Source organism: Talpa europaea (assembly GCF_964194135.1).
Source record: "Talpa europaea genome assembly, chromosome: 8".
NCBI classification, from domain to species: Eukaryota; Metazoa; Chordata; class Mammalia; order Eulipotyphla; family Talpidae; genus Talpa; species Talpa europaea.
Window position 1 is genome coordinate 57,554,419 of NC_140075.1, and position 24,402 is coordinate 57,578,820.

The 24,402-nt window shown below is 39.8% G+C and overlaps 1 protein-coding gene across 1 annotated transcript in view; it reads left to right on the forward strand.

The window, feature by feature from the left end:
* Nucleotides 1-1,484: 1,484 nt before the first annotated feature.
* Nucleotides 1,485-24,402, forward strand: part of NEO1 (neogenin 1) — a gene marked incomplete at both ends in the record, with an annotated part of 179,080 nt that continues 156,162 nt past the window's right edge. Inside the window, one exon of the mRNA XM_084240180.1 lies at nucleotides 1,485-1,617. Within this exon, the coding sequence (XP_084096306.1) occupies nucleotides 1,485-1,617 (133 nt within the window). The remainder of the gene's footprint in view (nucleotides 1,618-24,402) is intronic.

The window sequence follows — 24,402 nt, forward strand, 5'->3', positions numbered from 1 at the left end:
CGCTTATTTTGGCACCTCATTATAAAAGAACATATCTAAAAAAAAGTAATTACGAAAAGGCACAGAGGGAAGTGGATGTTAGCGAAAAAGCCATCTTCTTGTGGGAAGCAACACATTTTAGTTACTGGCTACACGTAACAGTGACTAAAAATCCAACTCCTATTAACAGCTACACATGACTCTCTAGTGCATAACTTTCTTAAAATGTTTCCCTCTGGGAGCAGTTCATATAATTATCAGTATTCTCCTCAGTCGTGGAACTACAAAACTGCTTTCCCCTAACTTCGTGTCGCCTGACTGCTGCCTCACCCTTTCCAAGGGCTTTGAAACCACATCCCTCTTGCTCCCGGTCTGGGGCGAAAGACGTGATTTCCAGGTACAAAAAGGCGAAGCGCCCCTCAAAGGTGGAGGTACACCGCTTCAGCTCCAGCCAGAGGACTCCCCCCGCGAGGCCAGGGGCTCGGCCTGCTTCCCCGCACGCACCAGAGCCGCGGCCCCGGGCACCTTTGTCTGCGCTCGGGCTCCCTGGCCCGGCGCCGAGTGACGCGAGCGGGGGCGCGGGCACCGTCCGGGGGAAGCGCGCGGGCGGGGGGCGGCCTGGAAGCTGGAGGTCAGCGGCGGCGCGTCGGGCCCCCTCCCGCGGGAGCCGCGCCAGGACCCGCCTGAGCCGGGCGGGCTCGCTATTGTTTTTGGCGAGCACATAAATCCCCGCGCCGGCCTCCGCGCACCCAGCTTTCCTCCCGGAGGCCACTCGGTCTCCACAGAGGCCCCATCCAGAGGCCACGGGCCCAGGCCAGGCCGGGAGCGGTGCGCGCCCGGGCGTGGAGCGCCCTCGCCTCGGGTCCCGGCGCCGTCGGGGGCGGTGAGAAGGGGGCATTTTTCTCGGGGCCGGGGCAGGAGGCGGGGGCGCGCGGCGGCGACGAGCGGGCGGACGCTACCGAGCCGCCGCTTCCCCGGGGCTTCCCGCCGCCCCCCGCGCCCGCTCCCGGGAGCCGGGGGAGGGGACGGGCCCGCCGCCCAGGCCCGCGAGGCGACCGCCGGGATTGGAGCGGGGGCGGGGCGCGCGCGGCGCCGAGGGGGTGCGGGCGAGGGCGGCGCGCGCCTGCGCGTGCGCGGGGTGCGCGCCCCGGGCCCCCGCCCCCCACCCCCGTCGCTCGCGGTCTCCGCCCCCCTCGCGCTGGTGTGTGGAGCCGGAGTCGGCGGCGGGTGGCGGCGCCTGGAACCTGGAGACCGAACCCCCCACCCCAGCCCCGGAATGTACTGACTCCCCCCTCTTCTCTCCTCCCCTCTTCGCCCCCCGGCAGGAGGGAGGCGCCCCCGAGTCTCCCCTCCCGCGAGAGGGGCCGCGCGGGCCGGGCCGGGCCGGGCTGGAGCGGCGGCGGCGGCCGCGGGAGCCGAGCCGGCGGCGAGGGGCCGGCTGAGGCGCGCGGGAGGGAAGGCGGCGAGGGCTCCGTGGCGCCGCCGCCGCCGCTCGCGGGGAAGAGATGGCGGCGGAGCGGGGAGCCCGGCGACTCCTCGGCACCTCCTCCTCCTGGCTCTGCTGCCTGCTGCTGCTGCTGCTCGGGCGCCGAGTGCCGGGCGCCGCCGCCAGGAGCGGGGCCCCGCCGCCGTCCCCAGGTAAGCGGCGGCTTGGGGCGCGGGCCCGGGGGGCGCGGGTGGGGGGAGCGGGGGCGCAGCGCGGACCCCGGCGGCCGCTGCGGGGTTTTTGTGTAGGATCCGGGAGGAAAGGTGCAGGAACTTCTACGCCCCGGCTCCGGTGGCCGAGGAGAATGGGGGTCGCGCCGGTGGAGAGGGGAGTAGACGGGCGGGGGCGCCGCCAGGGGAGGGGCGGCCGCAGGGGCGCGTCGGGGGCTCGGGGGTTCTGTTCTGCGCTTTGTACCCGGAGGCAGGTTCACCCCTCGCCTTCCTCCCATCCCCCAGGCTCATCCCACTTGTAAGAGTGGGACATTCTTGTGCTCACACCAGCACCAGTAGAGGCCACTCCACTCCACACCTCATTAAATAAACAATCGGACGGCCAATTCATTAATTTTCTGCGAAGGGAGGGGGAGGGGGGCTTGAACTCCGCATTCCCTGGCCTGGGATTTCCCAGTTGAAGTCCCAGGGAAGCGCTGGCACATCTTGAGGGACTCCTTGTGCGCGATTGTGGCCCCAAGGCTGCGGAAGAGGGAGAGGGTCAGAGGGGCACCGTTGCCTGCCCGTAGCCGGTGGTGGGGAGTTAATGATGAGGATGCCTTGGAGATCGGCTCCAAGTGATTATATCTGTTCATGTTTCCGTTATGAAACGCCTCTTCCCTGGATTACAACTGTATTTACAGCCTGTTAACCTCTCTGGACCTAGGGAATTGTCTAAGCATTGGATTTTTTAAAAAGTATTTGTAGGTTGGCTTCCAGCGGCAATATATACGTCGATTTATCCTTAAAAATCGTTTTCAGATTTAAACGAATAGATTGCCGAAATCTGTTGCATTCCTATTTATGTGCAGGGACGAATGGAACAAAATGCCAAGCCTGCCTGTAAAGACCTTGCAGTGTAATTGAGGAGTGGGACACACTCAGCAGTTGAAGGGCAAATTAGCGTGTAATCTGTTTAAATTGTTTGACAAAGTGGTATATCATAAAACTTGACAAAACTTTCACCTGCTTGCTGGAGATCTGAAATTTTTTGCATTTTAAAGTCTTCTAATCTGATCTGGCAACTTCTGTGTCACTAAATCTCTGTTTCTCCCTGATTTATATGAAATATTTAAAGTCGCACTGCAGGGTAACGGTGGTTGATAAATTTTCTTTTGATTTTCTTTCAGGGTATGTATAGCTCATGACGTTTGCCAAAGTCAAAAGCTTTAAACCTGAAGTACCAGTGGGTTTTTATCAGCGTTTAAACAGCATACAGTGTTTTAGTATCTAACTCTTAACTGGCACTTTCAGCGTGCATATGGTTTCAAACACACATTTTCATCCAACTTTCTATTTTTGTGGGTGGGCATGAGAACTGTAAATGTCTTGGAAGATAAGTTCTCTCTTAAGCTCATTTAATTTTACATGAGAGAATTTTATATATTGTTCAGATTATGTGTATGTTAGGGTTAAAAAATTAAACCAATTAAAAATTTTGTCAGTAATTTTGTGAGTAAAAAGTGCTAATAATTTTATTACATAGGTTAAAAATTATAAGCAGTGTCAGGAAATGGTCATAACATCTCTTTCAGAATTAATTGTATTGATAGACGTATTTTGCACTAATAAGCGAGACATTGCTCAGATATAACCTGCCTTCATGGAGCTTACAGTCTGGTGTATAGGTATATCATACTGATGTATAGCTGTTCAGCTACTAATGATACAATTAAGTCATTGTGATCAGCACTGTAAAGAACAGATTTGGGGAAAGTGTATCCTGCAGGACCTAACTTCCGGGGATCAGGGTTTTTCAGAAGAAGTGAAACCTGAGGGATGAATAGGGGGGGAGATTGGGATGCTCACAGCTAATTAGTGGTTTAGTTAGGTCCAGAACACAGATTTGACTCTTGGTCCAGTGTACTTTCCACAAATTGTCCTGTCTGGTTGCAAAAGTGAGAGGAGTCACTGCAATAAGGAAGGGCTGGTCAGCTCTGTCATAAACTGCAGTGAGATCAAAGGAATTGAGAACTGAGGAAATGGCAACTAAAACAAGCTGTCAGATATCATATGTCAGTGGTTTCAATTTTTTAATTTTAGTAGAGGTGTCGACAATACCCTGTGTGTTTCAGAGGTCTAGGATCTCACTTCTTTGGATGTATGGTACCACGCCACACCCATTACCAAGGCACTCAAACCTTCTTATAAGGTGATTGCAGTGAGTAGGTGGTAGGGGCAGGGAGATACATTTATTTGGTTGTAAAAGAAAATTGGGGTGTGGGGCAAGAGGATACATGGAGATGTTTCTCCCAACCTGGGGTGGATGTATAGACAAGAGGAGGTGGAGGAAAAGGGAGGGAAGGAGTGGTGAGGGAGAATAGTCAGCAGTGGTGGACTGCTGGGAGTGATGAGGCGCACTGGCTTTAGGAAGGAAGGAAAGAGCAGGAAAGTTGACATGTCAGAGCAACCTTTGCAATGCATGCCATCTTAGTTCAGAGTGAAGGGGTCACGGGATGGTAATAGGCTGAAACTGGGATGCAGGAAATGGAGAAAGTTGGGAAGGCAGTGTTGAGAACTCATTTCAAATCAGTTTGAATTTGAAGTAAAATATATCAACTATTTCCATACTTTCTCCAGCAATTTTTTGGACCCTAAGAGCAGAATTAGTGAAAAGTCGTAATACAGTACTGCTTACTTGTGAATTATATGAAATAGGTAGAAACTGTCTTTAAATTTCTTTTTTTTTTATTAGAGTAGTCCCATTCATTGGTCAGATTGCAAAAGACTATTTGACAAAACTGTCATAATCGTTTTGAGGCTACACTTGACCTAGAATTTGGAGGCGTAGTGTTGAGTTCATGCAGCTACACTTTTCATTTAAGGTAGGGATTATTTTGTTAACATTCTCTATTGTTGGCTTTATTGGGCCTGAATTTTTTTTTTTTCCCCTTAAATGAAGTACCGTTGTTTTACATCCTTCTTAATTTTTTTTTGACAGTATAGGATTTCTCTCCTCAGGTGTGGTTGCCCTAGTTCTCCCACTACCAGAGCACTCATCGCTTTTCCACTACCAGAGCACTCATCGCTTCCACCGTCAGTCCATTGTGCTCTCAGCCCACCCTGTTTTCATCTGTGCCCCTCTCCCTCCCTCAGGGCAGGGGGGTAAACCTTAATTTTGTACTTGATGGAGTGATTCATTGTCTCACAAACCAGTCTGTTCCTGTTTTGAATACCATGTTAGTAAATTGCATTATGCAGGGCACTCGACTTCAATCTTCACTCTCTCCAACCTTTTTGAACTTTTTCCTCTTGCCTTTTTTGGCATCATGCTATCTCCATTCATCCTTTCTCTGATCATTTCTCTTATTTTTCAGATTTTTTATTCACTCTCATTGAATGTTGGTATCTAAAATTGGTATCATTCTGCACACTCTCCTTGACATCATTTGCTACCTGTAAGCTAGTGACTCTCTAGACTGCGCTTTATTGTCTCGCTCAGCAGCTACACTGAATAGGTACCTTATATTACACAAGAACAAAGGAAAACTCATCTCTGCTCCTCTTTCATCCTACTTCTCTCATCCTGTTTTCCAGACCATAACAAACCATTCCTTGGTCTTACGTTGTAGGAATGATTCTATGAACTTGTTTTCCTATGTTAAACCTGTCTCGAGCATTTTCTGTTCACTACTCACCCAAGTTGAGATCTAGAAGTCATCCTGGACCCTCCTCTTTCCCTTATTCCCTTAACCAATAGTTCTGTTTGATTTTTTTTCTCCTAGCTATTTCTTGAATATCAATCTGTATCTTTTCATCATCCTCCACCTAGAATGATAACAGTGGTCCCATAGTTAATTGCTTTATTTCCACTGTTATCCTCTAGAAGTCTGTACACCTGTTGAAATGACCTTTCTTACATATTTTTTCTGAGCATGTAACACTCCTACTTATTACCTCTTGTTAGTGTTCCATTGCTTGAATATTAAAGTCTGAACTCTTTGGCATGGAGATTGTGAAGTCCTTTGTGTACTTTACATCTGACCTCCCCTGCCCTCAATTTAAAGCCTCATCTTTTGGCACCTCTGATATGTACTTGGTGTTCTGTCTCTGCAGATTAACTGCAGGGCTTCATGTCTCCATGTCTTTCAACATGCTGTTCTTTCTGTTAAGGCTTCCTTGTTAATCCTTGTCTACCTCTGAAACTTCTGTTCTTCCATTCAATGAATTATTCTCTATTAACCCCTTTCAAAGAGTCATTATTTTCTGTTTCCATAGCTTTTGGAGTAGTTATTTTCTTGTCTCTTCTACTGATCTGTACTTGTTTCGATTGGGACTTCTCTTCCACACCTTTGTATACCCAGTGTAGCACCAGCATCTGGCACAGAGGAGATAACCAATAAATATTTGTTGAATGGCCTTTGGTTTTAACCTCTAGGAACAGATGGCACAGATCTGACTCTTCTATACAGTGGTCCCTCAAGTGGCCGATGGCAAAATTTTTGTATACATTCCCTCTATTTCTAGTCATCCTTGATTTTTCAGTCACTTTTCACATTACTTAGTTTTCTGACCCTTTGTGAGTTTGGTCATCCTTTTCTGGATATGCTACAATTTTAGTATTTATTAGTTATGTCATCTTTGGAAAGGTCAGTGATCTTACTGAGTCATCTATAAACAAGTACTAATGTTCTGCTGTCTGCCCAGCAGGATGAGGTTCATAGATTTCCAGGATGAATACTCAAAGGAGGTAAGAAATGTGACTGCTCTTAGTAAACCATATGATAATCATACATGATGTGGGATAGTGAGAAAAGACTTAGGATATGGAGCAAAGGATTTGGTATATGACTCGTGGTTCTTCCTTGTCCCACCTATTTGTTAGGGGCTATGGGCAGGACAGAATAATACCTCGTTTACCTAACTGACTTTTCACATGAATGAAATAAAAAATTGCTTATAAACTTGTAAAGTACTGAATCTGTGTAGATTGGTTTTAATGTTTCTTTAAGAGCTTTAAAAATATACTACTCTACTGAAATTTTTTGGAAAGTGTTGATTTTTTTTCTGTTGACTTCATCATGTTGGGTTTTTTTGTTTGTTTGTTTCTTCATGAGTTTTCTCTAATGAAAAAAATACTGGGGTAACATTACTCTCACTATATGGAGGTTCTAGTCATCTATTTAATAGTCGTTTTCCCCTAAACATTTTATTAGGGACTTCTGTGTAGTTGAGCGTTATTAACTATACCATTGGTAGGAGTATTCTGGTTAAAATTGTATCAATGACAGGAGCTTAGTTAGAAGAAATGATTAAAGGTAAAATAATATTGACCAGAGAGCTAAATGAGCTGAGGAAAGATTTTTTTGTTTCTGATTTAAAATAATCGACTTTGTCATGGAACACAGACTAATGAGAGATATTAAAATAGAACCCAAAGTTTGGATTCATTTGGAATGAAAAGAGTTTTTCGATTAAAATATTTAATTATAAGCCAAAAAGTAGGGACAACAAAAAAAGTCACTTAGACCCACTGGTATAATTTTGGTTTATCTTTCTAGTAGCTGTCTGTATGGCACATCATTTTTATATCGTAATCATGGTGTATGTACAGCTTTATATGTAGATGTTTTCCCTTAACATTATGCCATTTTTCTTTGTTGCCACATTATCCTTAAGTCATCTTAGTACTTTTAAAAATTAAAAAATACTTAAATACATATGCGAGGTAAAACAATATAGAAGTATATAAAGTTGTATCACTTCTGCCAACAAATTTATTTTTTTACCCATAAAAACCGTTTTTAATATTTTACCCCTACATTTACCTTTGTGTGCATAGTTTTATTTTTTACATATAAGCGGAATCATATTACCAATTGTTTCTCACCTTTTTTTCCCCCACTTTAAGAATGTTTTGGAGATCTTTCAATGCTAGTACATATAGATTTTACTACAGTCATTATTTATGATATCTGTATGATATTGCAGTGAATAAATATAATGTTCATAGTGGCCAATGAAGATAGTACTTATTGAATACTCACTGAACTCCAGGCACTTTGCCACATTCTTTCACATGCATTTAATCCTTATACAGTTCTCTGAGAAAGATGGTCATAACCCCTCCCCCCATTCTACAGATAAAGCTCCTGAGTCTCAAATATTAAATGACTTTCCAGAGGTTTATCAGTTCCATGTGGAGAAGTTGGTGTTTGACTCCAGATCTCCCAATTTGAAAGCCAGCGCTCTTTGTTAAACTGCGTTTTGCTGCTAATTATTTATTCTCCCATTACAAATGTTTAAATTGTTTTCAATATTTTGCTATTATAAGGAATACTGTTCTCCCGTTAACAGATGTTTAAATTTTTTTCAATATATTGCTATTATAAAGAATACCATAATGAATATTTTCTTGCAAATAGTCTTTTCCCTCTGTGTTTTGGATTCCCACATAAGGGATTATTGGTAAAAAAAAAAAAGTTATTGTGTGTATGTGGGAGTCAGGATTCCAGTTATTGTGGAAGAATAATGGTATCATTAAGAGTAATGCCATTGACTATATACTCTTATAACTTCTTCAAAATATTTTCACCCTTAATTGTGAACTTTGAGTACTTAAAGCCATTATCATTATTTTATTTTTTTATTATTATTTTTTTCAAAGATTTATTTATTTACTTATAGAAGCACTGGGTACAGTCAGAAGTGTGGGAGGGTGAGAGGATTCACCAGAACCAGAGCAGGGAGCAGAACAGGCAGAAGGACTGAAGCACACTGCTGAGGGGAGCAGCGGGCGCAGCAGGAGAGGTCTGCGCGCCATGTGGGACCGTCGCTGGTAGCCGGGGATCAAATCAGCATTGCAGAGGCTGTAGGCAGCTTCGCAGCCCAGCCCTCAACCGCTGCGCCACTGGGGAGGCCCGCCATTATCATTATTTTAAAATGCAGCTTCTATACGTCTCTATTTCGTATGTTAATGAAAGGGGTTAATTAATTATCTAATTAAATGATAGTTGCAAATGCCCTTCTACCTCCAAGTTTCTGTAACTCTAAATTCTATAAAATTGGTGGATTTATCTCAGCTAAATCACCTCTCTTCAGTTCTTGTGTTTGAATACTGATCATTTCTGTTCTTGGATGCAAGAATTATCTTTTATCATTCTTCACAGTCCAAGTTATTTTACATCTTTGTGTGTGTGTGTGTGTGTGTGGTGTGAAATAGAATGATTAGGAATGTCTTTTAACTTGCTTGTAAATTGTATATGAATTTATTTTATTTTATAGATTTAGGGTTGATTATGAGAAATAAAGAATCAGTGTTAAGCAATTGCGAGAAATACTTAGTTATAGTATTACTTGAAATATTAGATGCTTATTTACTACTGGAGTTGTAAGGGATGTAAAGAACATTGACCAGCTTACAGATCTGGTTGAAAGCAGCAGGTTTTTTGTCCCCTTTTGTCTCTTTTAGCAAAGAAAGGAGAGAAAGAGGTAGTGATTATATGTTTTCTTTTACTAAAATAGTACTTGACTTTTTGATGAGGAATTAGCAGTTGGGCAGTCTGAAATTTATATTGTCTTTGCTTTCCCTTTAAAAAGGAACCATAAGAAATAACCTTCTTTAAAATTGTCTTAGAGTGAGAATTTTTAAATTTAACTTTCTAGTCGTTTGGACAGTTCTTTGAAAATGAAAACTGAAAGTTTAGGTAATTTTGATTGGTTGCAAATAGTTGATCTTTGAGGACTAATAATGTAAAAAGCTGTGCACTGTGGAGAAACTAAGATGAATTGGACATGTTTTCTGTCCTTAATGTAGCAGAGGTAACACATACTCCTGGTTAATAGACACTTGATCTATATGGAGAAAGTGACATAACTGTGGAAGGTAGGAAAACTGATTCTGGAATCTTTGTGTTACTGTTGCTCAAGTAATAGTTTTGCTTTCATAATTTTGATTATATATCTTTAGAGTAGTTGTAACTTAGTTTTACGAAGTCAGTGACTAGAATTCTCAGAGGGAGTTACTTTTCATTTCCTCTAAGTGAAATGGTTACTGGAATGTTTGAATATATAAGAATGCTAATAATGGAGCCATCTGGGCCTACAGCTACAGCTACTTCCATATCCTTGGGAAATCTGGAGATTGATTGTACTGGCTTTCAACATTTACTGTTGGTCAGTAATAGCCAGTAAAACTCACTGAGGAGTCCTAAGTAGAGTGAAACTTAAAAATGACTATATAGAAACTGAATACAGAATATTTGGTTTTTAGCTGTAGACTGAGTGAAAAAGAAAATCACCAAAATATATCTTTATAATGATAGCATCGTAATACACAAATTCAGAGCTAGAATAACAAATTATTATTATTTTTTTAAAGATCTGTTTATTTATTTATACAAGCACTGGGTACAGTCAGAAGCGTGGGAGGGTGAGAGAATTCACCAGAGCCAGAGCAGGGAGCAGAGCAGGCAGAAGGACCGAAGTACACTGCTGAGGGGAGCAGTGGGCGGCAGGAGAGGTCTGCGCGCCATGTGGGACCCTCCTCAGTGGCTGGGGAGCAGCCGGGGATCGAACTGGCGCTGCAGAGGCTGCGGGCAGCTTCGCCACCCAGTGCTCAACCGCTGCGCCACTGGGGAGGGCCCAACAAATTATGTTTTATTTATAACTTTGTAGCATAACTTTTACTATATCAGCTGAAATTTTGAGGATATATTTGGTTAATTCTTCAGAGTTTTTGAAGTTTAAGGTACATTATTAGTTGTTTTAAATTTACATAGTGTTATATTGGGTTATTGGTAAAGTCAAAAACAAAAAATGTGTCGTGACTTTTCTGACAACCCAATATAGCTAAGGGATTGTGTGTGCACTGCTTATGGTGATAACCCCTTTGTAATGACACCTTACCTATGCAGAACTCAACCATTTTGTACCCTGAGCTCCATGGAAAAATTGAAGACTGGGGAATTAAGAGAAATAATTTTTAGTCATGCATTGAAGTAAATAAGTCATTGTTTAGAACCTAGTTATCTTTAATTCATATGTATTCTAGCAAACAATATCCAATTTCTAAACTCAGCTGATTAGAAGTGGGTAGAAAGACTGTGTTGTAAAGACCCTTGAACAAAAGCAAGTGCAGTGTTTGTAAGGAAGAAGACTTAAACATAGGAACACAGATTTTCCCTTAAATAGAAATAATTTTCTCAACGAGGCTAAAGAATGTTTCTTCCCATCTCTATCACTGCTAATAGCAATTGCTTGCCTGGCTCTTTTTTTCATCCCTTCCCCTCTCCTCCTCCTCCAGCACCACCACCACCACCACCACCACCACCACCATCATCACCACACACACACACACACACACACACACACACACACACACACACACAATAGCTACTGGAGCCACATGTTCTCTTAGAGATCCCTGGAGTCTCATGTCACCTCAAGTTAGTATGGTCCAGGTTGACCCATACCCATGGTGAGAGGGAAGGAAGGAAATGGAAGGGAGGTGAGGTGACTGGGCAGGGCTCCCCCTTTGCTGTTCCCTACCTCTCTACCCAGGGACTTAGCTTTACTAGCAGCCTCTAACCCTGATTGTTAAGATATTTGTGTGAATTTTAATTTTTGGGTAAACTTAATTGCTATTTTGACTTAAAAATATAAAATATTAAATACTGTGTTAAGCAGAAAGTGAGATTGTGTACTCCAACCTTGTCCTCAGAGATAATCACCTTTAATTATTGTGGACTTACAGTTTTATGTATGTGTATGTAAATGTGTATATGTGTGTGTATATATACAATTTAGTGTCTAAAATATGAAATACATGTATGCCAGCACTAACAAGTTGAGTTGTGCTGTTCATATATGACAATTGTTTTAGAACATTTTTCAATGTGAGTACATGTATGTATCACAGCTACTTTGATAACATATGGTATTTTATGGTGTATCATAATTTAATTCCCTTTCGATGCTCCCAAATTTTTTATTGCAGTGAACCCAGTTTTTATGAGGGGAGCAGTGGGCGGCAGGAGAGGTCTGCGCGCCATATGGGACCCTCCTCCGGTGGCCGGGGAGCAGCCAGGGATCGAACAGGTGTTGCAGAGGCTGTGGGCAGTTTCGCAACCCAGTGCTCAACCACTGTGCCACTGGGGAGGCCCAAGGTGTTTTATTTTAAGGGAACAAAGTTACTTATTTTATTCATTGATTTGAGTGAAATATTGAAATTGAAACATGCTCTTTACCTCTTTTAGGACAGCTTTGGTTTAGAGTAAGGTCAGTTAATCAAATACTTGTGGTTTAAAGTAGGAAGTAAATTAAGAATGCAGCAGAAGAGACAAGTTCGAGGGACAGTATATGATTTGCATTTTGGATACTGTGAGCCTGAGATGCCAGCAGAACCTCTCTATAAAGTTGTTAACAGAATTAAGGCTCAAATGAGATGTCTGGCTAGACCATTGGGCCAGGTTTGGGAATTATCTGATAGATCTTCAAACCATGAGATCACTTACCATATCTTATCACTGAGGAAGGAAAATGAAAACTTAGGGCAAAAGCTTGAACATAAACCAATAGTTGGGTGTCCAAAGTTAGGAAGCAGTACTTTGCAGAATAAGATAAATACCTAGAATCAGAGCTAGGTGGGATGATAAAAATATTTGCCTGTGAATATCTGATACATGGGATATGCTACCATATTGGTTCTTTTTCCTTACCCTAACATATATGAGTGGCCCTGGGTTAGAGTGCTATGCAAGAAGATTGGAGGCTTGCAAAGACAATTCTGAGTGATACTTTAAATAACATAATTTGGGTATCCCTGGTGGCGCAGGGTTAAAGTCTCAGTACTGCCATGCTGTAGCCAGCCACTGCAGCCTGAGTTCAGTCCTTGGCCAGGGAGATAAACCACATTGTGCAGCAGACCTCTCCTGTCTCGCCCGCTGCGTCTCTAAGCGGTGTATTCAGTCAGTCTGCCTGCTCTGCCCCCCACTCTGTCTCTGGTGAATCCTCTCCCCCTCACATCTCTGGCTTAGACTCCAGTTCTTGTATGCATAAATAAATAAATCTTTTTTTAGAAAATAAATAAATAACATAATTTACCACCTTTTGGGCTGAGGTAAACAATGAATGAATTAATCTGTGTCTCTGCTTAGCACTGAGTCTAGTTTATCTTAATCACTCATTAAATGTAAACTGTTACTGTTCTTGTTTTTGTTATTATTAAAACTGGTTGGAGAGGCTAGTTAAAAATACATGAAAATTAGATAATGCTTATATAATTTGGTTTATATTTTTATCTGATGACTGTGTATAATTAGGTTGTTAAATGAGTGAACTTCTGTTGAGAAAGATAAGGATTTGTTTAGTTTGAAGTATAGTTTGGTTAAGTTTCTTGTAGGAGGTAGGACTGAAGCTGCTTTTGAAGGCATGAGTAGGCTTTTTAGATGGACAGGTTTTTTGGGCAGGAAGGGTAATAAAGAGCAATATGAGTTGAAGCAGAGCAAAAACAAAAGCAACAGATGCATTGATTACATTTTATAAATTTGCTTAGCTGGAAGATTTCGGAAAAGAGTCCTCTTTGTCACTTATACAACCAATTGTGAAGCTCTAGTGTGAATATTGTTACGTCTGTATTAGACATTTTCTTTGCAAATCTATTGTTTGATTGAAATGTAAATGAAATTAAAAATGGTGTACACTCATCAGGTAAAAAGCAGGCACCATCTCTAAGATGGATTTAATGCTCATTTTTAAGGCATATACCCAGCTTGTATTTAAAACTATAATTTAAAATAATTCTGTACAGTGAAATGGGGACTATATATGGGAATAAATTCTATTCCATTTATTTCAATTTGAATTTCCAAATTGTAATGTTCCCCTTTGTGCTATAGGAATAGGATTAAATGGGGGGAAGGCTAGGACTTACAAGGCCTGTATATGAGTGAGATAGAGATGGAACAGTGAGGGTTGTGATGATAGTGAATAGCAGAGTGAATTCTGTGTGTTTTGCTGTAGCACTGAAGTGAAGAGATAATAGCTTTGGCTGTTCACAGAATAGAGCATCATGATTTTCAGTGTTTGAGAGAAAATTGATGGAAAAAATTTGCAGTACTTGACATGTATTTGCATGCACAAAATAAAATTACTTGTCCACCTTAAAAAAAAGCACAACAGAAACATTCTTGATCAGTAAATCATTTCTTAAAAGGTTCAGTTTTTTTTCTGAAGTTTATGATTTGTTATGAATTGAAGAGGTGATTATTACATCATGAACTCATAGACCAGATTATCTTCTAAAGATTGTGATGCTCGATGAGTTCGATTCCCGGGCAGCCAGGGAGCAACCCACATGGCGCATCAGACCTCTCCTGACTCGCCCACTGCTCCCCTCAGCAGTGTGCTTTGGTCATTCTGCCTGTTCTGTTCCCCACTCTGTCTCTGCTGAGTTCTCTCACCCCCCACGTCTCTGGCTTGTACCCCAGCTCTTGTATGCATAAATAAATAAATCTTTTAAAAAATTAAAAAAAAAAGATTGTGATGCTCAAAAAGAAACTGGAGATAGTATTTGTTATTATTATTATTATTTTTAATAAAGATAGCCTTTTCAGATTTAGGTATTTTATTTATTTATTTTTTAAAGATTTATTTATTTATACAGGCACTGGGTACAGTCAGAAGCGCGGGAGGGTGAGAGAATTCACCAGAGTCAGAGCAGGAGGCAGAACAGGCAGAAGGACTGAAGTACACTGTTGAGGGAAGTACACTGTTGAGCAGAGCAGCATGTGGGACCCTCCCCCGGAGGCCAGGGATAGAACCTGTGCTGCAGAGGCTGTGGGCAGCTTCGCAACCCAGCGCTCAACTGCTGCGCCACCAAGGAGGCCCAGTATTTGTTATAATTTTTAATGTATGAAAATTAATGCCTTATTGCATATTTGCTTTCATTTATTTTCTGTTAGATGCTGTGGGTATCTTTTATAAAACAGTGATTTCTCTGGAGTTTAATCAAAGTTGTAGCAATAAATATCTGAAGAGTTACTTTTTGCCACTTTGTGAAGAAATCCTTGTTTTCAAAAAAATTTTGTGGAAGCATGAATTTATTTCTTTTGTGTAGATATACTTAAGTAGAAATTTTGTAGTGTTAGAACTAATTTTGTAAAAATTCAAAGTTTCAGAATTAAAGTTTGTGAATAAGAAATACCAAATGAAATTATGGTAATAATGTTGGCCACTTACATCACACTTAAATTTAAAAATTTTCCTCTGCATATGTCTAATAGCTTGACCTTGATACTGGACAATTCTCCAGCTTTGTATTTGGTGTTGTACATAATGTAATGACTACTAGGTATCCTCCTCTTTTTTTAAAAAAAATCTGTATATTTGTAGAATTTTATGTGTATTTGTACTTTCAGATTTAGAGTTTTCACCAGAATATGACTGAATAGGAGTTTATTCTTTGACTTATTTTTTTAAACCTAGTACAGTGGAGTTGTTTTAGTTAGGCATTAGATTTTAATTCATCAAGTAACGTGAGAACTGTATATTATTATATTCCCCTTTAGGATAGCCCCATTTTGGAGGCTATTTCACCCCTCAATAAGTTTGACATATTTTTTCCTCTTCATGTTTGAAAAATTGTCTTGTGTTGACTACCAAGTGAAGAGGAAGACTTTACATTGTGGAAAAGCTTTTTTTTTTTTTTTTTTTAAAGAAGTCACTATCAATTCCAGGGTGGGTGTCTTTATTTATTTATTTTTTAAAGATTTATTTATTCATACAAGCACTGGGTACAGTCAGAAGCGCGGGAGGGTGAGAGAATTCACCAGAGCCAGAATGGGGAACAAAACTGGCAGACTGACGAAACACACTGCCGAGGGGAGCAGCAGGTGGCAGGAGAGGTCTGCGCGCCATGTGGGACCCTCACTTGGTGAGCGGGGATCGAACCAGCGCTGCAGAGGCTGCGGGCAGCTTCACAACCCAGTGCTCAACCGCTGCGCCACTGGGGAGGCCCTGGAAAAGCTTTTTAAAAGAACTCTGGAATTGCAGAATTCTTAGTATGAGTGGAGATGCTCATACTAAGAGGTACACTGGAGCTGAGCTCAGCCAGGAGGACAAGCTCCTATCTCGTACTGCAAGCTTATACTGATTGGCACTAGAATGGTGTGTTCTTTTTAAATTATTGCATGTTCCCTTTCTCTTAGGTGGCTAAATTCTTTCAACCTAAAATGTGCTCTGTATGTTTCCAGTGCGTCTTTCTGTTCTGAATGCACACATCTATTTTAGGATGGGGAAATTTTCTTCCTTTTCTTTATTACATATACTCTTTTTTTTTTTTAAGATTGATTGATTGATTGATTGATTGATTGATTTATACAAGCACTGGGTACAGTCAGAGGCACGGGAGGGTGAGAGAATTCACCAGAGCCAGACGGGGGAATAGAACAGGTAGAAGGACCGAAGTACACTGCTGAAGGGAGCAGTGGGCTGCAGGAGAGGTCTGCGCGCCATGTGGGACCCTCGCCTGGCGGCCGGGGATCAAACCAGCGCTGCAGAGGCTTCGGGCAGCTTTGCAGCCCAGTGCTCAACTGTTGCGCCACCAGGGGAGGCCCCTATTACATATACTCTTAACTGCTTTTGCAATTCCAGAGATGAGTATATTTGCTCTGTCATCTTTCTTCCCTGTGAAACTTTATCCCTTTTTTGTGTGTCAGTTTGCTCTATATATTTTGAGACTACATTATTAGATGCATGCAGATTTATCTTTCTGATAAGTGGACTTTTATTTATCTTTAGTGATACTATTCTTAAAGTATTTTTTCTCATTATTGTAGCTGTATCATATGTCTTTGGGTAGTGTTTTCATCCTTTTATTTTCATCCTTTTTGTCGCCTATTTTTTATTATGATGTAGCATATCATTAGGTTTTCATTTTCATTTAGTCTGACAATTTTTTTCTTACTAGAGCGTTTAGTTTTTTTACATTTTACGTAATGGCTGATATATTTGGCTTTAAATGCTTCACTTTGTTATTTACTTATGTTTGCTCTTCCTGTCATTTTTCTCGCTTTTATATTTTTTGATTCATTTATGAAGTTTTCTCCTCTTTTAGCTTACCCGTTATATTTTCTTTTACTATTCATTTAGTAATTTCTAAATGGGTCTTTCATGTACTACTTTTACCATTTATTGGACAATGCAAAGTATATCTTAGTTTCATTTGTCCCACCCAGTTTTTGTTACTGCTGTTCTGTTTAAATTATTTTTATTTCTATATTTGAGATCCACAGGCTGCTATTATCATGTGAGTAATTTGCTCATTTAGATGTACCCACATATTTACTCTCTTAGTTGCCCTTCATTTCTTTGTGCATCTTTGAGTGTCTTTCTGGGTTCATTTCCTTCTGCCTGGAGAACTTTCAGTGTTTAGTTAAGTTGCTGGAGATGAATTCACCTAGTATATGTCTGAGAACATCTCTATTTCATCTTCAGTATAAATTAATTAACTGATTAATTATTGGGCTGGGTGTAAAATTCTAGGCAGTTATTTCTTTCAGTCCTTCTAATAATGTCTCATTCCATTGTCTGCTGAACTCCATAATCTCTGATGAGAAGTTAGCCATAAGTCTTATGTTTCTTGATTTGTGGGTAGTGTACTTCCCTCCATCATTTCCTTTTGGCCATTTTTAAGATTTGTTACTTATTTATAGTTTAAAAAAATCTTCTCTAACTGTACCCATGCATGTTGGGGTAAGGGAAGAGAACCAGCTTTATATTAGCATTATTCTATTTATTCATGAAGTTAATTCTGAATAACCTATACATGAGCAAAATGATTTGATTTAACTAAACTAATCATCTGATCCCCAATTCTGTAATACCTGTTTGTCTTATATCTGTGGAATGATAACTCTTCAATTTTGGAAAGTTCTTGGCCATTATCCCATTATCTCTTCACATTTGTCTTCTTCCCTATGGAAGTTTTTAGTTCATTTAGGGTTCCTCATCCCTCTGATGGGTTTAGAAAAATAGGGATTTGGTAATTTATCTGCCCTGTTTTGGTTTAGATTAAGAGCCAGGTGTCTTTTGTGACCTTCTACATTCTAACTAGTGTCGAGGACCAGCCTCCAGCAAAATGTCGTGTCAGGGGTTCCTGAAAGGATGAGATGGCCTAGGCGACACGTTACGGGCTGAAGGGAAGGAGATTGAGGAGACACTGATACTGGATGGGGTGTAAGTATATTCTGCCGAGAGACTCAGCAGGTCTTTATTCGTTTTTAGTAATCAGAAAATTTATATCATCATGTACAAAGCAGAAACAATTAGTGTATTTTTATTCCCATGGACTACTGGCTCCTACGGGTCTTAGTTAGACGGTAGCCTTCAAGGTTAATAGATAAAAAACCAAACAAACTTAACACTAAAACTTATTATTTTAGCTAGACAATTACCTAAGACAGTTGATATCTGCCAACTACATTCCTATCAGCTAAAGCCTAAGCATCAAAAGACTATTTTATTCATATGGCCTTCAGCTGGAGACCAGCTGCTACTCAGCTATCAGAATTATTTCTACCTAGAAACTCCTTAACACAGTTAACTTCATTTAAAATTTTTCTAAGAAACTTCTTAAAAAAAAGGAAACTTCTGAAAAAGCAAAAGAAGGATTTACTATAATTGTTGTGCTGGATTGTTTGTCAGATATGTACAATAAATTGTCTCCCATTGTCAAGTGGGCCAAATTGTTTAATAACTAATTTTCTAAACAGATAATTTTTCATGCCATTTACTTGCAGTATACTGATACATGTAATTTATTGCCTAATGTACTTTTTGGAAATTTTTCTCTTTTTATGACCAAGAACAAAAAGATGTTAGATCTTCAGCTCCACAGTGTGAGGCACAAGGAATCTTCAGCCCCACGGTGTGAGGCTCTTTAGCTTCGGCCCAACGGTGTGAGGCTCTTTAGCTTCGGCCCAATGGTGTGAGGCCCTTTAACTTAGCTGCTTGTCAGTGTCTTATCTGGCTGGGGTAAAGTTGATTTCTTAATTTCACTGATTGTGTTTTCAGTTCTAGTATTTCTACTTTGTTTTCTTTTATAATGTCTACATCTCTTCTGAAATTCTCCATTTTGTACCTTCATTCCTTTAACCAATTCCATTTTTTCCCCTGAGGGTTTGCTTTTGTGTCTGTTACATCTCTTGATTTTAGCCTTGGCTTGTCTTTTCATTTGGTTACTTATCGGTGATTGAATGTCATACACTATATGAAACATTGTAGAAATAATTAAAAGGATAGTATCTTCTCCTAGAAAGGATTTACCCTTGCTTCTTCTCTGATGTTTTATGCTAGAGGCACTGACAATCTCAGATCACTTTAATCCATTCAGGGATTGTTATGATTTAAAATTGGGCTTCACAGCCTGTGAGTTCAAATATTTCAGGCTTTTACCTTTACTTCTTGAATGTAGTCCTCTGAGGTTCTAATTCACAGTATAAGGGGTTTACCTTCCTCCTTGGCAGGTCCTCACTCCTATATTTGTTCCCTGAGGACTTGAGTCTGTCAGAAGCAATGCTCATCTTAGCCTTTTCAGCAGTGGTAGCCTTTAGAATGTGCAGGTACCTCTGGCAGAAGGCAGCCACAGATACCAGATTTGTCTCTTTGGATTTGGGTCTCTTAATTACTTATCACCTTGATTGCTTTCACAGAGTATTTTTATTTTGTCTAGTTTGTTTAGCTGTTCTCAATGTAAGAGTTCATTCATACCATTAACTATATAATTCCTGGAAGCTAAACTCCTGCAATGCCTCTTTCGTCTTTCCTTTTATTGTGTTCTATGAGAATTTCTCAGTCTTGTCTGGTTTTTCGTCACATCTTTGTCCCTCACATTTCTTTGAAAAATCACTAAGTTATTTTGTGGCCGAAAGCAGTCTCATGATTTCTGATTGTTTTCTTTTTATTTTAAAGTTCTCTTTCTTAAGCAAGTTTTCAATTAGAAAATTTGTTTCAGTCAATAGGCAGATCACCCCTTTAGTTTCTGGGTCTTTTCAAATATCTGTTAGGGGTAATTATGATGATGGGATAGTGTCTGTATGTGCTCATACATGTGCTTAATTGCTGGTTGAGATGGACTCTTGAACTTGTGTGTGTTCCTATTTTAATGTTTCAGGTCTAGAAGAAAGAAAATTTTTTCTTTGCAGTAATTTTACATTGCTAGGTCATTGGTTTTGTGGCTTTCAGGAACTTAAAAGCAAGATCTTGTTAAAGAGCTAGGAAACAGGGAGGTTTACTGCTGAGTGTTTGTTTTCAGTGCTGAAATTAAAAAATTCATAATTCAATGCTAGCAATTGCCCCTGGTCTCTAAACTTTACTTAGTATGAGATCTGCAACATCAATGCTGCAGCTAGATGCTTTGCCAGTCTTTTTTCTTGGAGGCTCCCTATGTCCACATATGGTTGGCACTCTGTGATTTTCAGTGGGCTACGGATTTTGTCTCCATGTGTTTTCATTTTTTAAAACTATTCCTTTGCCTATTTCAGTGGAGATTGGGATGAAGTGTTGGGTGGCCAGTGTTAAATTTATGAGCTTAGTTTTGCCATCTTGAATTGATAATCTACACTCCGTTTTCTCTTTTTCTTAAGTTTTTTTTCTTTTTTTTTTTTAAGATTTATTCATTTATTTATACAAGCACTGGGTACAGTCAGAAGTGTAGGAGGGTGAGAGGATTCACCAGAGACAGAGCAGGGGACAGAACTGGCAGACTGACGAAATACACTGCTGAGGGGAGCAGCAGGTGGCAGGAGAGGTCTGCGTGCCATGTGGGGCCCTCACCTGGTGAGTGGGGATCTAACCGGTGCTGCAGCGGCTGCCGGCAGCTTCGCAGCCCAGCGCTCAACTGCTGCGCCACCAGGGGAGGCCCCTCTTTTTCTTAAGTTTTTTTTTTAAAAACTAAACCGATTGGTTTATTAAGGAATTGTTGTATTATTTTCTTTATGTTTATGTACCTCTTGCTTATAATTATGCAATTACTGAAGGAACTCTATAGGCTAATTAACTCTTGCCTGATAGTGACCCTTTGATAGAATGGGGCATTTTATTACTGCACAGCCATTTTTGTGAAGGTTAACTTTGTTTTCAGGGTTGTGCCAAGTTTTGTGATTACAAATATGGGCAAGACACTAATTTTATCTGTCTGAGGCAGAAAGATGTTCTCTGAGGCCAAGACATTTTGGAGAATGAAAGCACTAGTGTTCATTTAAAATTCTGTTTTCTTAACACTTTACTTACATTGTTGAATGCAAATGAATATATATAAAGATGTTGATAATAGTTTTTATGTATGTAAGAAATGTTCTAGTTAATTTTTATAATTGTGTTGCTTTGCTTATTAAAAAATACCGTGAATTTCAGTTTATTTTCTGACTAGGTGAGCATATCAAATGATAAAGGTTTATATCATACATTCAATTGAATTTGCTCTTATGTTACACATATATGGAAAAGAGGATGGCTTGGCTTTTTTTAAAAACCATTTCAGAATTTAGTAAGGTGTAAGATATGAATCAGAGAAAAGAAATGTTGTGTATTCATTATGCAACATTTTACTTACATGAAGAATTAGGAGCATTAAATTTAGAGCTTGCCAGTCTGGAAATCATTTTTTGGAAGTAGTTTGACAGATTGGGTATCGAAGAAGAACAGCAGACAGCTGAGTCCAAAGGGTGGATTGGGAAAGAAAATGACTAGCTTCATTTTGCTGTTTCGGGAAGAATAGGTTATTTCTGTTATAGACATAAAATACTCGGAAATGAGAGTTGGCTGTCTGCATTTTTACACCCAACAAAGACAGTAAAATTTGTTAAATTAAGCCTATTAAATTGACTCTTCCTGACTAATGCTTTGTCATGACATAAGTTACTTTTCTTCATATGTTGTTCCTACTAGGCTAAATACATTATTTAACTTATGAAATCATGTAAACTTGAGATGATGAAGTACACGTTTTTCAGTTTTTAATGCAGTGGCTTTCACACTTGTCCAGGTGTTAGAACATCTGGAGGTAGTGATGTGCTTTGTGAGATATTGTGAACTAGTAATACTTTTAATTACATTAAACAAAGTATAATTGTATAAGCTGTATGACTTAAATGCAGTTCAACTCAGTACTTCTATTAAAGAAATAATTAATGAGCATTTGTTGTGTACTATAAAACAGGATATTTTTACAGTGCAAGTGAATCATGGAAGCATTAGAAGAAAATAGAAGTTTTTTTCCAAATACCAATGTCTTATTAGTATCTTTTAAGATTAATTTAAAATCTTTTTGGGGCTGGTTGCTTTATTAAATAGCAGCATGCTGAAGTCATTCTTAAAGTAGCCATTACTTTCAGGGTATCATTATACATTTACTGAGGTTCACTGTTCTGAGAATCTGCATTTTAAGAAACATCTGAGAAGCTTTTTCCCACACTGTTTGAGAAACAATTTCTAAATGTTGACTGAAAAAAAATCCAGAATGTTGCTTCTGAATTAAAAAAGAATGGATTACCTCTTCAAGGGAGAAAAGAATTTGCATATAATGAGGTAATTGCTATTTATTCACCTGTATTTAAAAAATGCCTTTTTATAGCTATGAACGTTTGGAATAAAGAAAAATGCCATTTCTCTGAAATGTCTTATTTTCATTGTTTTTACATGGAAATGATATCTAATGCTTTTTCAGTTATGAAGTGTGATTAGAATTTGGACTGTTTTCATTAATGTAATATAAAGAAGATTAAAAATTACACATTTAAAATAGTTCTAGTTTTGTTTTATTTAACTTTCAACTTTTGGAAGCAGAAACATAAGGAAAAGTTAAGCTGAAATCATGTGTATACACATTTAAAGAAATTCTCCAAAACTGCATTTCAGACTAACTTATTCAGAGTACCTTTATTGAGTATATGCTGCACACCAAGCTCTCTGGAGCCATGAGGATGGTTAAAACTTAAATCTGTTCTGGTAAAGTTGGAATGAGATAGGAAAGTCATATATCAACAAGTGATTTTGTGCTTTGCATAACTTTGAAGCTCCAGTACAGGTAATTTGATAACCAACCCATTATAATGCACAAGAAAAAAGTGCATACCCGTGTGGAGTTTGGAGGTGGTGATGAAATAATCAGCGGTGTCTCACAATTAAGTGATCAGATTTTGAATTTGGTGATGGATTGCAGTGACAGGTTATTTCTAAAGTTCTTTAAGGTTTGTATAGCAACATGGATGGTGATATTGGTTGTATTTTTTTTCCTGAAAGGACTAAATTGGGGGGGGGCAAGATGAATGTGAATTTTATTTAGACATCGTAAGTTTGATATACCTTTGAGTTATCCAGAGGATACTACAATCTGGAGTGTAGTGGAAGATATGGGCTTTAGATTTGTGAGTCATCTTATTAGAATATGGTTGAGTTGAGAAGGATGAGCTGTTACAGGACAGAGGAGTGGAAAAATAAGTGAGAAGGAATAAGAAATGAGAAGGAAAACCAGGAAAAGGTTGTGTTACAGGGGCAACCCTGATATAAAACAAGTTGAAACTATCCCTTTGGGGAACATGGGATGTGTAGTTCCCAGTGTCTTGATGGAGTGGGGGTGGAGTCCACAAAGCCTGTATGGAGTTTGCTCAGGACATCCTTTCCCCCTAACGGTTGTGTCATAGAACTCAAGAAACAAATATGAGACCTTACTAAGATCTTTAGATGGAATTTGGAAGCAGGTTGAGGGACAAAAGGGAAGGGAAGAAATAGAGTGAAAATACTAGAAATTTAGCTGGGGAAAGAGATGAATGATTGTAGTGGTTATAATCTACTAAGAATGGTGTGTATATGTGTGTGTGTGTGTGTGTGTGTGTAAGGGGCAAGACACTTGAGAAAATTTACAAGGCAGTGGAAGACTTTTTGAGAGGGATAGTTGAATATGCAAAGAAAATGAAATAGTATAAGTTTCCTTAGAAGGTTGGGATAATAGCACAAGTAGAAAGATTGCATTAGATCAAAGGGGAGAGAATACCACTCTAACTGGAAGCAAGAAACATAAAGAATAGGTATTCTTAATAAGGACGCCTTGGCTGTGCATGAAGTTGGGTAAGAGAGTTGGGAATTTAGTTCATCAGAGAGGCAGTATTATCCATACTTCCTACTAACAAGATTTTAATTTCTAAGGGGATAGCTCCCCTGTCCCCTAATGCTATGGGGTTCATGAGCATATGGAGATTGTAGGTGTTTACTCTAAACTGGAATCTTAAGTGAAAACTGCATAGTCTCTACTCTTGACTTACTTAAATTTCGTTAGACTAATGCGAGAACTAATAAGTGAAGGAAGCCTCTTCCTATATAGTGTTTAATCCACCATTTCAACAAATCTCTCCCTGCAGCCTACTAAGCTTTTCTCTTTAATTAAGTACCTGATTTACACAGCAGATTTTGCACATTTGAGGAGTCAATCTATGTCTAAACGGATAAAGGTAACAGCTTTGGCATAGTTAAGATACATTGTAAATGCAATCAGAATTTCGCCTCAGGGCAATTCACCCTAAGACATCCATCTCTAAAAACCTGCTGTATCTAAAGGTGGAGACTTTTATAACCAATTCCCAGTTGTTCAGAGGCTAATTATCTTGCTTTTTGTCTCAAGATTTGGCAATCCTCTTGGTTCTCAGTCTCTTCTAAATCTGGCGTTTTGTTACTCTAAACTCATAAGTAAAATAAGGAGAAGAAAAAAAGAATGTAGATAAATTAATGACTAAA